This window comes from Oppia nitens, unplaced genomic scaffold (assembly GCF_028296485.1).
Source record: "Oppia nitens isolate AA-2021 unplaced genomic scaffold, nextdenovo-longstitch-racon4-pilon3 scaffold17_pilon_pilon_pilon, whole genome shotgun sequence".
NCBI classification, from domain to species: domain Eukaryota; kingdom Metazoa; phylum Arthropoda; class Arachnida; order Sarcoptiformes; family Oppiidae; genus Oppia; species Oppia nitens.
This window is the reverse complement of record NW_026533196.1, coordinates 800412-816904: the sequence shown is the minus strand read 5'-3', so window position 1 is coordinate 816904 and position 16493 is coordinate 800412. Positions and strand designations below refer to the sequence as shown.

At 21.6% G+C, this 16493-nt stretch overlaps 2 protein-coding genes across 3 annotated transcripts in view; both read right to left on the bottom strand.

The window, feature by feature from the left end:
* Positions 1-8970, bottom strand: part of LOC128965502 (voltage-dependent T-type calcium channel subunit alpha-1H-like) — a 52369-nt gene extending 43399 nt beyond the window's left edge. The window contains exons 1-2 of the mRNA XM_054312208.1: positions 8826-8970; positions 6682-6988 (exon numbers count right to left, since the gene is read on the bottom strand). Coding sequence (XP_054168183.1) covers positions 6682-6988; positions 8826-8925 — 407 coding nt within the window. The 5' untranslated portion in view covers positions 8926-8970. The remainder of the gene's footprint in view (positions 1-6681; positions 6989-8825) is intronic.
* Positions 8971-12073: 3103 nt separating this feature from the next.
* On the bottom strand, positions 12074-14034 carry LOC128965658 (growth factor receptor-bound protein 2). 2 transcript variants are annotated; one of them, XM_054312400.1, is made up of 6 exons: positions 13723-14034; positions 13535-13652; positions 13381-13478; positions 13197-13316; positions 12961-13126; positions 12074-12517 (listed from the first exon to the last, which is right to left on the bottom strand). In XM_054312400.1, the coding sequence occupies exons 2-6, from the start codon at positions 13610-13612 to the stop codon at positions 12344-12346; spliced, it is 636 nt and encodes a 211-aa protein (XP_054168375.1). In that variant the 5' UTR covers positions 13613-13652; positions 13723-14034; the 3' UTR covers positions 12074-12343. The 2 variants fall into 2 exon arrangements, with proteins under 2 accessions (XP_054168375.1, XP_054168374.1); XM_054312399.1 differs by having other exon boundaries at positions 13535-13620; positions 13723-14033.
* Between the last annotated feature and the right edge of the window lie 2459 nt (positions 14035-16493).

Sequence of the window (16493 nt, the reverse complement as noted above, 5' to 3'; positions counted from 1 at the left end):
TTAAAGTCTCAGTTAAAAATAATAAGTGTTTAACTCAATATTGTATATCAATTATTATAATATACAATAAAAAGACTAAAACAAATATTCAAAATATTATTTAATATATTATTTTTTGAAATTTATTAATAATTAAGTATATTATTGCCATTAAATATATCGACATTACTGTATGTATTGCAATAAATACATTATGTAGTGTGAGTTTTCTGCATCCAAATAAATTTTGAGTATTTTTAATGCTCACTAAATCCATATTAAACTCTTAATTTAAATATGTGTTTGACAGACAATATTCACTATTTTTGAATGTTTCATAAATTATAAAAAAATTAGAAATATAATATAATATATATTATTTAAAAATATATAATAAATTATAAACTGAGAAATTTATTATAACAAAAATGAATTGACCGATGAAACAAACGCAATATTTTTAGAATATTTCGTAGAGTTAATCAAAATAACCAAAAATTTTATCAAAAATTTTAATGATATTCATTTCTTAGATAGAAATATTAAATTGGGTAAAATAACAATATTAACATAATCATTTTTTAAAATTAAAAAAAATTAATGGTCAATTTTTTTAAATATAAATATAATAAAAATAGTTATATAATTCATAATTAATAAAAATACGTTTTTTACATTTTTTTGTTATGGCATAGAATCATACATTATTTCTCATATAACTTTGAATTAACAAACTTTTAACATTATTTTAATGTAAAACAATATATATTATTTAGTATTTTAGACTACAATTTTCTAAAATAATAAATTTTCTATAAAGTAAAAGTTATAATATAATCTAATATATATTAATAAATTAATAGGGTATAGAGTGGGGTAAAATGGAAATAAATCTTTTTAGGTATAGGATTTAGGGTCCCTTTTAATGCATTTTTAAACGAAATTTTTTTCAAAATCCATGGCGTCGATAGAAGATTCCCAAAAAATCACAAAATACCGGAAAATTCCTAATAATTTAGGAAAAATATTCCCAATAACTTTCCTTAAAAACTCTAATTTTAATTAAAATTAAAAAAATAAAAAATAATTTGCCTTTAAAATGAAAGTTTTATAAAATGCAGATATTAAGTAACATTAATAAATAAGGCATAATATTTCACTTATTTAAATTAGTTTTCTGGTATTACCTTATAAATGGACAAAAATGAAATTTTAAGGAAATATTCAGAAAATACCTTTAAAAATCTGTCTCTGAGATCTCCATTTTGGTATTACATTCTTTATTATTAATAATAATAATATTTTGATTTGTATTTTGTTTTATATTTTTTAGTTTGTTTTGAAATTAAGTTTATGTCATATCATCCATTACTTACATTATTAAAATAAATATTTAACTACAACTAGCAATTGTTTATTTGTAATTATTATATTTATTTTACGAAGTATATAGAGTACATATATGATTTTTATATTTATTTATAATTTTGAATTTACCTTATTTATTATTTTTTCAATTTTTATTAAAATATTTATAATTTATTTATAGAAATTTTCTAATAATATATTTTCTTTTCTTACAAAGTAATGTATATTTTAATGTTTACACTTATTAAAGTAATATTAACATAAAATTCTTTAAAATAATTGAATTAATATATAATTTTTATTATCTTAATAAATACAGTTGAAAAATATTATTAGCAAATACCATAATTTATGATAGTATGTGTTTTCAATTATTAAAATCTAATTATTGTAATAATTAGTTTCGTTGTAAACAATTATTATTTTTATTTAATGTCATTGACATAGAATTTGCGACCAATAGATTCTAGAAATATTTAATAAATAACATAATGTATATCTTTGTACAGTATATGCCATATGTAATGTACTACCAATATATATTAAAATGAGATGTTACAGTATATATTAAACAGTAGTTTATAATAAACTTTATATCATATAGCGCTGTAATGATCAATTTTGCTATCATGATAGATTTTTGAATTTAACTTTATTACGTATTTTATACTGATGTTAATAATATATCTTACTCATTTACAAATAAACTATTACAGTACTATCAAAATTATTTGTTGTCCCATTATATTTTTAAAAATCTCAATACAAGCAAAACCAAAACAATAATAGCCATCACACAATGATACCCTATAACACAGTAGTTTATGTATATGCGCGCAATATTATTAGGTATAAATATTTATAAAAACATTATGTATTTTTCTATATATATATTAAGTGTAATCTATGTGTTTGTGATTATTGTTTTGGTTTTAGCGTAATTAAAAATAATAAATTTTTTTAAATAAATTTATTTATAATATTTTATGCATAATTAACGTAATAATAATAAACCTTTGAGAGCATTAGAGATATAGCGTATTATAATTTTTAAATAAATATTTATTAAATATACATATTATTTAACAATACTGTAAAATCAAAATATAAACAAAATTCAAATTATTAAAAAAAATATTTATAGACATCTACAAATAAGTAAATATAGAATATTATTAATGCTTTAAATCAAAAGTAATATACTATAGGTATCAAATCAAAAAAAGTAATAAGTTTAATAAGTCAAATAAATAAGTTTAAATTTTATTATATTTTCCATTAATAATAGACTAGTAATAGTAATAATAATAATAATAATAATAATAATAATAATAATAATAATAATAATAATAATAATAATAATAATAATAATAATACAGTACATTATTTGTTTTGGTTTTTAAAAATATTTTTATTAAAATATTTATTTATAGATATTTTCACCTCTTTTTGCAATCAAAATAAACAAATTGTATAAAATAAACAATAAAATTCAATAGTATGAGAAAAACTTAATAATTGTGGTGATAAATGTTTGGATGAAAACTTTATTTAAACCAAAATACTTATAAACAAAATACATTTGACGGATAAACTCAGATAATTCTTGAATAAACCATTTATATATAATATAAATATACATATAATATACATTTTATGATTATTATTAAAAATTAATTAGTGAATTATAACTTATAACAAATGTAAAGTTTAATTTAGGTCTGGTTTGAAATATGAAAATTATATTTATATTTAAAAATTTGTGATAAAATAATTTTCTTATAATGTTTAAAAACATCATTAAACTATCACTAATATCGATTTACATTAACTAAAAATATTATTATTACACCAATATTAAATGTACTATAAATTGAAAACTATAATTTAACATAAGAGAAAAATAAAATATTTGATTTATTAACAACAAGTTGTTTATAACATACAGTATTTATATATAATACTTAAATTTTATGGATTATTTAAGATTAGTTATCAACTATGACTTAAATGCATTATTTATACTGTAGTAATGATTTAATGAAATAAAATCAATAAAAATATTGACTAAAATATCAAATTTAATGCTTAATTCAATGAATTAACAAAATTAAAAACATTGACATAAATTGACAACTAAATAAATTAATGCTACACTTGTGAACTATTATAATCTAATCTCAATATATGTTATATTTCAAATAAATTATACCATACTATATATATATATATATATATATAGGATTAATATAAAAAAATATTATTTGTATTTATTACTCTACAATATACATTAAAAGCTAATATAGTAATAAAAAATACTGTATAATGTTAGCCAATAGATATTGAAGTTAATGTGTTGTACAAAATGATTTCAAAAAACAAATTAAAGTATATATTGTTCTTTTATTTTCTATAGTTTTATTCAGAAAAGTAGTTTACATTTATTTAGCCAAATGAAGTGGACTTTAATGTAATGATTCATTACTAATGGTCTCAAAATAATATTAATGAAAAGTTAGAAATTTAATGTTTAATCAGCAATACTGTCGCTTATAAATTACATTTGTGTTATAGTTATTTTGTTCATTATCTACAATATATCCAATTCATAACTAAATTTATACTATACAATATATTGCTACACTATACTATATATTACTATACTATGATATACTATATATATTAAATCGAGCTTTTAAATTCTTGCTATAATTTTTGAAAATTATATACCAATACATATAACAAAATAACTACTAATTATATATATTTAAACTTCTTATTTTAAAATGTTTTGACAAAAATATTATATTACAAATAATGGTAGATGGCCAAAGAAAAATTTCTCAAAATAAATAACTATAGAAATTTTACAATAATATAGGAAAAAATTAAAAATTAAAAATAATAAATTTTATTAATTTGAATATTTCTTAAAATAATAATAATATTTAGTAATTATTAATAATTATATGTTATATATAAGATAACAAATATCTAGAAAACAAAGTTAACATTGGGATCCCATAGACAGGAATTTCTTTTAGAAAATTTCTCAATTAATTTAGAAATTTCTCTTTTTTGCCAACTCTGTAAATATATTAAAATTTGTTAAATTAAGTTATTTCTAATAAAATTAAAAACAGAACCACATTTAATCTCAATTATATTGATATTGATTCATTAATACAAATAAATATATGATAAACCAATTTATATTTATAAGCAAAATCTTATTCAATATTTTTAAAATGCAATAACAAAATTTCAACAATTTTTTCAAATATTAATAACATATAAAACCAGTTGAGAATTCTAGAAAGCATTGCCCAGAAACTAATTTTAATTTAAATTACTTATTATAGTCATATTATAACCTAAATATTCATTGCTTATAACCATTAGTTCATATTATAATATTCAAAAAATATTCATTGTTTATGAAGTCTGTATGAGTACTATTATACGCAAAATAATTGTTGATTAAATATGATAGTTATGAGTAATATTTTATTTATATTATACTACACATAATTATTTCTAATTTTATTAAAAATTTTAAAAATAACTTTTTTACTAATGTTAACTATAAGATACAAATAACACCTTTTAAGACAAACCTATTCTACATTTGAAAGCTTTATATGAATTCATAGTCAAATTTTGCACTTTTTATACTTTGGCCACCATTATGACCATGGTCATTATGAGATAGGTCATTTTTACTGCTGATTCCCTATACATTATTTTTGATGTTCTAACCGAATCTGAAGTCTAAATTTAAAAAATACTAAATACTGGACAAATTCCAAGTAAATTCCAAAGTTGGTTATGTTTGACGACATTTGAAACTTTATAAATATAGTTTTTAATTGATATTTTGATTAGTTATTTTAGAGATTTTCGACAAAATTACAATTCTATAAATTTCAAATTATATTTTATCATTTTAAGTGTCATTTGAAATCATTGGTCAAGTGATAGTTAGTGTGAAAAATGTTATAATAAGTGCATATTATGTATGAATATTACTAAGACTTCTTAATTTTCTTTATATTGAAAAATATTGATATTATTAGTATATACTGTATATATATATATATATATATATATATATATATATATATATAGACCAATAATATGCTTATATTGTATACAATATATAGAATTATATTATATTTGTATAAACAGTACGTTTGTATCATTTATTTTTGAGTTTATATATCTTGAGAGCAAACAGTGGGAAGAATTGATGCTTTCATGGCTTCACTTAGCCTTACATTCGATTAATGGGTCGACTGTTATGTCTGTCTATAATATTACACAAAACTTTCCCTCTCTTTACATGTTTTTATGAATCGCTTCCAAATCATAGAGAGATTCCTATAAATTAATCGCTTCATTGCATTGGAATTCAAAACAAGAAAAAAAGTAAAAACTAGAGATGAAATGACTGACTCTATGAATGATAGAGAGAGAGAGAGAGAGAGAGAGAGAGAGAGAGAGAGAGAGAGTTTATGTAGATTTCATATAAAGTAATGTAATGTATGTAATAATAGAAAAAATTAGAGTAAAAAAGTCAGTTATGAAACTTCTTGAGATGTAAAGCTGGAAAACTTTCAATACATTTAATAAGTTTCAGCTGTGATTCAAATCCCATATTTGAAATCACTTTCACTTAAAAAAAGGCCAAAACCGGTGGCACTCAAACTAAAAAGCATTATTAAAACGACTGACTGAATGAATAAAACATTGAAAACTCTTATTATCAACAATTGCTATAATATGATGGCTTAATGTTCACCATCTGTACAATTAGTGAATCTGTTAAAAAATGTACATTCAATACAAGACAACAAACATATGCATAAAAATACCCGATATTATTATTATTATTATTATTAGTATTATTTTTTTTAAATATCTCGTCAATTGATAAACTAATAGTCATCGGAGAAATTCATCGTTAATGGCATCTCTTTTGGCAAATTTCTGTATAACTAATGTTATGAATGTATTATAATAGCCATATATTCATGCGATATCTCTCTCTCTCTCTTTTTATGCTTCTATGAATGCAAATAATAATAAGCCCTAAAAATGTTAACTCAGGTTTCTTATACATCATATACATCATCAGTTAAATAATTCATTCAATATTTTTTGTGTATATTTTAATGCAACTCAACGACTCAAAAATGTTTCCTTAATTTTTGTGCTTTTTTATGTATAATATAGTACAGTATTTTCATAAAGTGATGAATGTTGGCGACGGAAAGTAATTAAAATACAAAAACATACCATAAATGTTGGATAAGTTTATATTGAAAAGGATATGGATTGGAGATCATAGTTAAGCACCAGTTTCTTGGAGGTGATGTCTGTTTCATACAAAATAACGAAACGGACACATATTCAGGGTATGGAAGCTCTTCATTGCTGTTATTAAAGGACTGAGAGTTTCGATAATTATTGCCATTATTGCCATCACTTTTTGATAGTAGTTTTAGTCGTCTCTCTATTGGACTGTCGTCTACACAACAACTCGACGAACGCTTATATTTGTAGACTTTGCCACCACTTCTCTCGTTTGAATCAACTTCTTGTGTCTCTTCATTTATATCACATGAATATATTGTTGACTCTTAAAGAAAAAAAAAACAAAAACATCTTTCATTATATAACTATATAATATATAAAAAATAAATAGATATAAATTTTTATTAATTTACATACAGTATAAGAAATAAGTCATTTTTATTAACTTTAATAATTTTAATTAAGGAATTAATGTAAATAAAGATTTTATTCATTTTTATTCATCAAACGTGATTTATTTAATCAACTAAGTATTATATTGTTTATGTCATCTATAATATAAAGTAAATATGTAATTGTATTGATTATCATCTTATCGTTTCACTATAAAAATGATTTGAAATTTGACTATAAAGTAATATGTAGTAACAGTCAGTGAGTTATACTGTCTGGCAATTGAAAATATTTCAGAATATTGTCAATACATGTATTGAATTTATAATAAAAAAAATAGTTCACAATATCTGTTTAAAATAACATAAATTGAATCAAATTTTTCATATTTGATTGAATACTTTTGAAAATAATAATATTTTTTATATGATATCTAAAATATTTAGAATTTTTTTAAACAATATATTAAGAATTTTTATTAAAATTTAGAGACAAAAATCAAATTAATAGAAATGAAAAAATTGCAACAAAAAAATATATTCTTTAATTATGACAAATATGATAATTATAATTCAACTCATATTTATATGTCATTTTGCACACTATATTATCAATTAAACTTACTATCATTTAAATAAAAGAGTCATTTGGGGGAATAAATATGCATTTTTATTTAGATATTTAAATATATAATTTACTTACTTATAATAATATAATAATTGTAATTAAAAATGTGCAAAATACTGTATATGAATGAATATAAATAATTTTAATGATATAATTGATTATAATCAATAAAAATAAATCAATATAACATATATATATATATATATATATATAAAGCATTTTATTTACATTAAAGAATCTCATGAATAGATAGATTCTTTATATATATATATATATATAAATTATATACATGTAAGTTATCAATACAAGTAAGTTTATATTTTTAGTTTGAAAACATTTTATTTATGATAATCGGAATTTTAATTACTATTTGCTTGTAATCGACTGCATTGAAGGCGTTTCTATTCATATGATTTTTCAATAAATAAGTATTCAATCGATTAAATATCTCCACAAGTAGTTCAACGCTATTCTCCAGACAATCAAATTTAGTTTAAGTTTTAAAAAAATTACACAAAATAATGTAATGAATTTTTAACTGAACGAGTAATATGATGATGACTCATGTCATGTATTGAAAATGCATTAATCAATTAATAATTTATTAATTTATTAAATGTATATATATTTTTTAAATATTTCTAGTTATATTAAAGTATCATTTTATTTGTCATCAACAAATTTCTAAAAAATAATTTATTTAATTAAATACTTAAATTACTGCAATTTCTAGAAAAATGCTAAATTAATAATTTTTAATATGAAGTATATGTGTAGTAATTGATTTGTTATTCTTTTCAGAATAAACACGAATAATAAAAATTACAATTTTTAATACAAAATAAATTAAAATTTGTTTAAAATAGTAGTTAATATTTAAACAATTTTATTTAAAAATAACATTATTTAAATTAAGATTTTAATTATGTTAAGACGATATGCATATAAAGCTATAATATTGTACATTTTAGTTGATAATGTTTTTTTTGATAATGATATTTTTAGGTAACTACAAAAAATAATTAATCGAAATAATTAAACTGAAAGAGGAGAGTATTTTAATATAAGTTTATATATATTTAATGGATATTTTATGTTAAATGTAAAAACGTTAAAATGGTTATTATGAATAGCAAATATACCTTCAATTTTGTCGATCCCGGTGTCACTATGTTTGGATATATAGCCCATTTCAATGGCAGTTTCATCGTAATAATAGCGCTGTTTTGATGACCGCAACATATCCGACCTCACAATCTCTGGTCAATCACTTAAATACTTTATCACTGGAATGCTATGTTGTGTTCAATAGATGTCTAACAATGATAACGATTTTTAACAAATATCGCTTAAAATTATCGCAAACTTAACACTGTTAACAACTATGACAACAGTAAATCAGATAATACATAACAATAAGATAAATGATTTAATTTAAGTTACTTTTCAAAAACTTAAAAACTATTTTAATTTTAATAATTTAAAACATTTATCTAATTAAAGTAAGTTGCATATTGATAACTAGTTTTCAACACTTTTTTCAAAATTTAAAATCAAAATCAAAATTTAGATTATTAGGTTATTAAATGAAAACTTTGTTAAATTATTTTGTCACTCACATATAACACAATAAAAATCTAAAATCTCATCTAAAGTGACAAACTTTAACAATAATAACATGAAATAATTTTTTTTCGTCGATTTTGTATCAATAGTAAAGTATTATTGTTATGGAAATGAAGTCCAATGAGTGGTACCGTAAATGAGAGAAAAGATAAATGAGTGAAGAGTTTCTCGGAGGCAAACAGTGGATGCCATCGGACTACTGGTACAACACTATTGCCAGTGACTGTATGTGTGGTAATAATAATAATAAGAATAATACTAATATATATTCCTCTCAAACGGATTGCATTTGTGAGGCAAACCATTGCGCAGATCTCTGTCTCTCTCGACAACCGTTTCCCCAATCAGTCGACTCCAGAATCCAAGTCTCACTACTATTACAATACCATACAATATCACACTTTTAGTGCTTTTTGAATCATTTTTTTCCAGTTTTTTCAATCAAACAAAAAGTGCATAAATTAAAAGTCATTTACAATCTTTCAATTAGGGTCTTCACTGACACTAATCAACATTGAGGGGCTCAACCCTAATGGGTCTCTAATCTGATTAATTAAAGCAAAATAACTAAAGAATTCAATGACAAGACTGGAGGCAATTGTTTAGTCTTCTGATACTTGAAATAAGCGACAAATGTTTCCATAACTTCCATCTTTAGGCGTATCAGTAAAGTAATCATCATTTTTAATATTTATATATTAATATAAAATATTTCTGATATATATAGTACAGTATCCTATATTTACAAATATATTAACAATAGACGAGTAATATGTTATGTGATAATCTTGTAATTTAATGTTTGACAAACCAAACAAATATAGTTATTAATATGAAATATTATGTTATTATATACAGTATACTATACGTTATATGTTAAACAGTACTACAATTGTTTATATCAATTAATAATATACTACTGTACAATACAGTATATAGGACTCATATCACTCATGAGTAAAGCATGAAAAAATATTTGACATAAACTTAATAATATTCAATAAAATATTTACTAAAAACTAGCAAAATATTTATTTATAACTTAGAATAACATCGTTTTTGTGAAATCTTAAAAATATAAATTTATAATTTATTTAATTAAATATTTTTCATGCTTTACTCATAAGAGAACCTGTATGTCAACAAATTAATACAATGTTTGTTCATTTACTAATATTTGTAAATTTAATTACAGGTTCAGATTCATATCACTTTAACCACAATCACAATTGTTTACATTTAAGATTTAACAATAAATTGTAAGTTATTTTGTTTGTTATTATCATAATTATCTATAATTTTTATATACTATCTTCAATGAGATACAGTATATATTATATAAGTATATAAATTAAGTTTAACAATTTAATCCAAACTAATATTACGATAATATTTTTAATAATTTAGAAACAAAAATCTATTTAATAAAATCTATTTAAATTCACAAAATAATGTTTTTTTTGTAAATAATTTATAAATATTCATAAATTTTTTTATTATTTTTTATAAAACTTATCACATTTTCAAGATTTATGATTTTAAAAGCTATGTATTAAATAATGGTTAGAGTTATGACTTATAATAAACAGAATATTCTTGTAATGCATTGTACTGTACTTTACTATAATACACAATATTCTATAATGTATTGTATATAATATACAAAATAAATAACTGTTATATAAGTTTTGTACAGTATATAACACATATAGCACTTTATGTTATTTGTAAACTCAATGTACTCTCACTTATTATATGTAATACAAACACATTATATATGAAAATGACTATATTTTATATGAAGTGAAAATAGTTTCAGTTAATAATCAAGATATTGAAAAACTAGAATAAAAATGTTTTTATTATAAACATATTTTTATTATATATATACCCATAATAATCAATTTTCACTTCTAATTAAGCATTATTTAAATTTTTATACAATAATTGCCTATAAATATTATACACAATTTTATTTAATAAACATGTGTTTCACATAAAAGACTTTTATTTAAAAAAATCCTTTTATTCACATTATTTTGTTGTCTTTATCTAAATGTTTAACAAAAATCAATTTTTCATTATTTTTATTAATATTGTAAAAAATAATATAATAATAATATAATTAATAAAACAGTATTAAAGAATAGGTGACAAATGTAGAAACAAAGTGAGTCATATACTCACTCACCAAAAATAGATCAATTAATTAGATACACAGTAATTATAGGCATAAAAATAACAATTAAATTTCCTGGGCCTTTATTTAAGGAAATTATTTAATAATTTAAATGCAAACTATTGTAAAAATATATTAAAATGTCGTTGAAATTGAAGAGTTAATTCAATAAAAACAAAATGTAGATTTCATTCAATTTAAACAATAATTCACTAGAAACTAGCAATTATTGCGAGTATCACACAAATTAATTTAATTTTAATTAAAAAAAATATTGTAAAACAAAATGATTCATTTTTATTTTAAAACATTAACTTTATTGTTATAAAGTTACAATAAAGAAAAATATATGCAGATTAACATGTTAAAATATTCATCTAGAAAAATTAATTTTATAATTGTTGTTATAATATAGTAATAAAAAATAAAACTAAATTAAAAATAAATTTTAAAAACTTGGAAAACACTAACATAGTTGTAATTAACTCAGTTTTGAATACATTTGGCTATAAAATGCAATGCTTTTTCTAGCAAAACAATACTTTAATTTACAAGTTTTACAATTAATTTATTAATTAGTATACCAACAGTTTGGAAGATTTAAGAAACAATATATAATTGTCTCTCTGTTCACAATCTTATATATCATAAGATGAGGCATAACTTTGAGATGAAATATTAAACAACTTTGCGACAAATATAATCAATTTGTTAAACTCATTATTACTAATAATAAAATAATTAATTAATAATAAAAATGATAGAAATGAGAATATAATGGCAAACATTAATCCACTCATTAATCAATTAGTCATTTTTTGTTGAATATATAAATATATCATTTAAACAATCAATTTATGCGTGATATGGCAGAGCATAAGTGGCTGGAAAATATCCTCTTCGGGATCCGATCTCTCCCTCCCACCAGTTTTGGTCCGACCTATCGATTACAGTAATTATGTCTCCGCGCCTGAACTCAAGCTCTCCCGACTCCTGGGGTTGAAAATCATACATTGCTTGAACCAAAAACTATATAAATTCAATTCATCCATCAATTAATTATATTATTTAATTGAATAGAAAGGCACTCAAAAGCAATTAGTAAATTAGCATCAATTATGCATTTTGATAAAAGCAATATTTTTAAAACATTGTTAGTAAAAGTTATTTTTTATTGACATTTCATAAATTAATAATAAATGATTAATAAATTAAATAATGATTTTATAAAATAATAAAATTTGTAAATAAATTCTTCATTAATGACTAGAAATCTATCACAAAATGTACAAAAATCCAGATTAAAGACATATCTTAGACAATATTAGAGCTTAAGCCAAATTGTGAGAAAATGAGAGCCAATTGTTTGTAAATCTTAACGCATTGGTTAAGATTTTTAAGCCTTTAATTAAAAGCAGAAATAATTTGAAAAGAAATACCTCATCGTTGAGGCAAACCATGCGTTTACTTACTTCTTCGGGTTGCATATCCTTGAGCTTAATATCTTGAGAACGACTAACAGATGCCGACCGATGGTATTCAACCAATTCATTGAGTGAATTGAATTTAACGACCCATAAAAAGAACTTCCCTGAAGTGTCTCTTAACACTTTGAAATGTTGGACACCATCGCCACACCTGTCCATACATTAGATAACATCATATTAGCCAATCATTACACCTAATTTATGTTTAACTGATCCCATACTTGACGGATAGTGAGAAATCTCCGGGTGAGCTCTCACTAACCCGAATAAGGAACGCTCCCTCGTGTTTGTTCAGTAATAACTTCTCGGCGTCGGCACGTGTGATGCGGCCGTAGTACCAACTGTTTGGACAATTCAGACAATCAGTTTAAACACAACTATTTAATCAAATATTGCTATAATTACTCGTGTTTTTTCATTTCGATATAATTGCTGGGAATCAGTCCTTCTCTGGCATCGAGTTCTGCGCGGAACCAATTGGTGTCGTCTTCCATATTCAACACCTAATAATATCAAGTGTTAAACAATTCATAAATCAGACAAACATTATAATTACAACCTTAAGAATATCGCCTCTTCTGAAGCTAAGCTCGTCATCAGCGGTGGCGTTGAAGTCATGCTTTGCAATGGCTTCCATACCGACAACTATTAATAGTTTGATAGACAAAGACACATAACTATGACATAAATAAGACAACTAATCACTTAAGATCATAACAAATGTCACCAATTGTTGGTCACACTTACATATGGTTGGCGTTAGGTGTGTGTCAATGGCAGGTATGATGAATGCAGTCAACGACAAACATAACACTTTGTGGACACCAATTGACTGATTGTGTCGATGTCTTTGTGGTCAATGTGTGTGTTGTTTGTGTGACTAAACTATAGACAAACTAAAAGTATAATCAATGGTTAAAGTGTTGTCACATATCATATGACTGTCAATGTAGTCAACAATAAGTCAATTGTTTGAAATCAATAAACACTTTTCAATCACTGCTTTGCCTAACATTTGCACTCAATTTCAATATAACTATTAATTTCTTAGGAAATCCGTACCAAACAATCACTACATTATTGAAGGGCGGAGTCAGAGATATGAGAAGCGCTTTATGCCATACATTCACACTAGACATACATTACGACTATTGACAGCACAGTTGGTGTACAACAACAGTGTTATAGTTATACATTCATCCCTATGTTTGACACCATTTGGGCACAACTTTATTGCCAAACATTATTCAATTGAATACAATGTATGGACACGACTGCCACCTATGGGTACAGTCAGACCTATACAACCATTTATGGCTAATATTGGGTTCTATTGCTATTACACTACTGTATATGTATTATACATATGTATATATACCGCACGGAATCGCTATATACAGGTATATATCCATTGACATACCTTTTATGTGATTAATAATCACAGTATTGTTTAATAATTATTTAAACTATCAAATAGTTGCTAAAAAAGCTAAATAGAAAAATAATTATTTATTTTTTAGTATTTTCAAATCATATATTATTAAAAATGATTTACACAAATATACTAATTATTTCTATTGTCAACTACAGGTAAAAATAATATTATTAATAATTATAAACATTTTACATTTCAATATAATTTTTGTAACTATTAATTTGTATTTTTACATATATTTGTGCAATATTTTACAGTTTAATGCTTATATTTAAAAAAATCATTGAAATAGTTTTTATATTACTAAGCCATCAAATAGTTATTTATAGTTATAATAAAATTTCTGGAATAGTATCCACTGGTTATGTTCGGTGGAAATACTAAGTCTCAGTTATAAGAGTTAAACCGATAAAATAGTTTTTTTTTAGTTGCAAATCAAGACATTATTGATTATACAGTATTTCCTCATTTACTTTAATTTTATTCACTTATTATTAAATTAAAATGTAATAAAACTTTATTTATACTAATATTTGCTATTATTATAGATTTAGTTTGAATTAATTTTATTTAATATATTATTTTATATAATAATTTTATAAATATCTTTTTATTAAACTTTAATAAGAAATCTTATAAAATATAGTATTCATTAAATTTGAATTAACAAAACGTTTAGAATATATCAATATTAAAATAATTATAGAAATATTATTCATAATTATATAAAATTACATTTATAATCAATACATTTAAAATATTAATGATGTTTAATGGCTTCTCATTTATTGCTAATTCATGAACAAAAATCAACAAAATTTAAATAAATTTTTATATATTTATTTTTAATGACAGGTTTTTAGTTTAACTTTTGTGCTGTTTGCTAATAAATCTCTCTCTCTCTCTCTCTCTCTCTCTCTATCTATCTATCTATCTATCTATCTCTATCTCTCTCACCCACACACACACACACAAAGTCAACCCGAAATGAATGACTTAAATGATTTGATGCCGTAATGACTGTTAACGTCATTTAATATATTATTATAAAACCTAAATTGAATTCTTAACAATACTCTTAAAATTTATTATTACATATCATTAAAATTAAATTATAAATAGTTAATAATAATATAATAGTAAATAATTGATGTCATTCTTTAAATAAACTGTTATATAAACAAAATTTGTAATTTAATGCAAAATGTTTTATATAATGTGACAATATGTTGAAAATTAACTATCATATCGTTATTATTAATATTATTATCAGCTACACAACTATAATTAAAATATAATAACAATATTAATATTATTGTAGAAAATATACCTAGATTATTATTTGTCATTTATAATTTACATATAATAATTAATAACTTATATTCTTAAATAGATTATATTTTTTTGTAAATAATAGATATTTAATATTATTAAACTAATAGTTATAAACATTTATAATAAACTATTGTTATGCGTTTAATTATTTTTTTAAATGTAAATAATATTTACTAAATATGAATATCAAAATTTAATTTGATAAACATAATTAAGTTATTTAAAATTCAATATCATATTTAAACAATTTAATATTGTAATAGTTAAATTTGATTTATATATTTAATACAGTATATAAAGCAATCAATTATTGATAAATTTTTTAAAAATGTGCTGAATATTTCAAATAAAACAAAATTTATCTATAAATGATAACAATTATTAATTATTGATATTAAATAAAACAATGAAAATAAATTCAAATTAAATTGAAATACATTTTATTGAATAAATTTCTGCTTAACTTTTCTTTATTTTTATAATAATTATTGATATTATTGTCGTTATTGTCGTTATTGATGTACAGTTAAAAAAATAAAATAAATTGAATGTATTTATAATATTAATATTATTGGGGAAAACATTGGAGAAAATAAAACATTAACTCATAAATTGAGTCCCGATTTAAATGTTTTGTAATTTTTTGATATTTATATATTAAATGTAGAAAAATGTTATAAACTTTTAGTGTCGACGACTTTGAAAAGCCATCTCTGGTCTGATTTAGTGATAATACAAAATACAAACA

Coding starts and splice junctions, on each gene's coding strand:
- LOC128965658 (XM_054312400.1), bottom strand. CDS start 13,612: ATGGAAGCCATTGCAAAGCATGACTTCAACGCCACCGCTGATGACGAG. Junction 13,317..13,380: donor ATCGAAATGAAAAAACACGA/GTAATTATAGCA, acceptor TTGTCCAAACAG/TTGGTACTACGGCCGCATCA. Junction 12,518..12,960: donor AGGATATGCAACCCGAAGAA/GTAAGTAAACGC, acceptor GAATTTATATAG/TTTTTGGTTCAAGCAATGTA.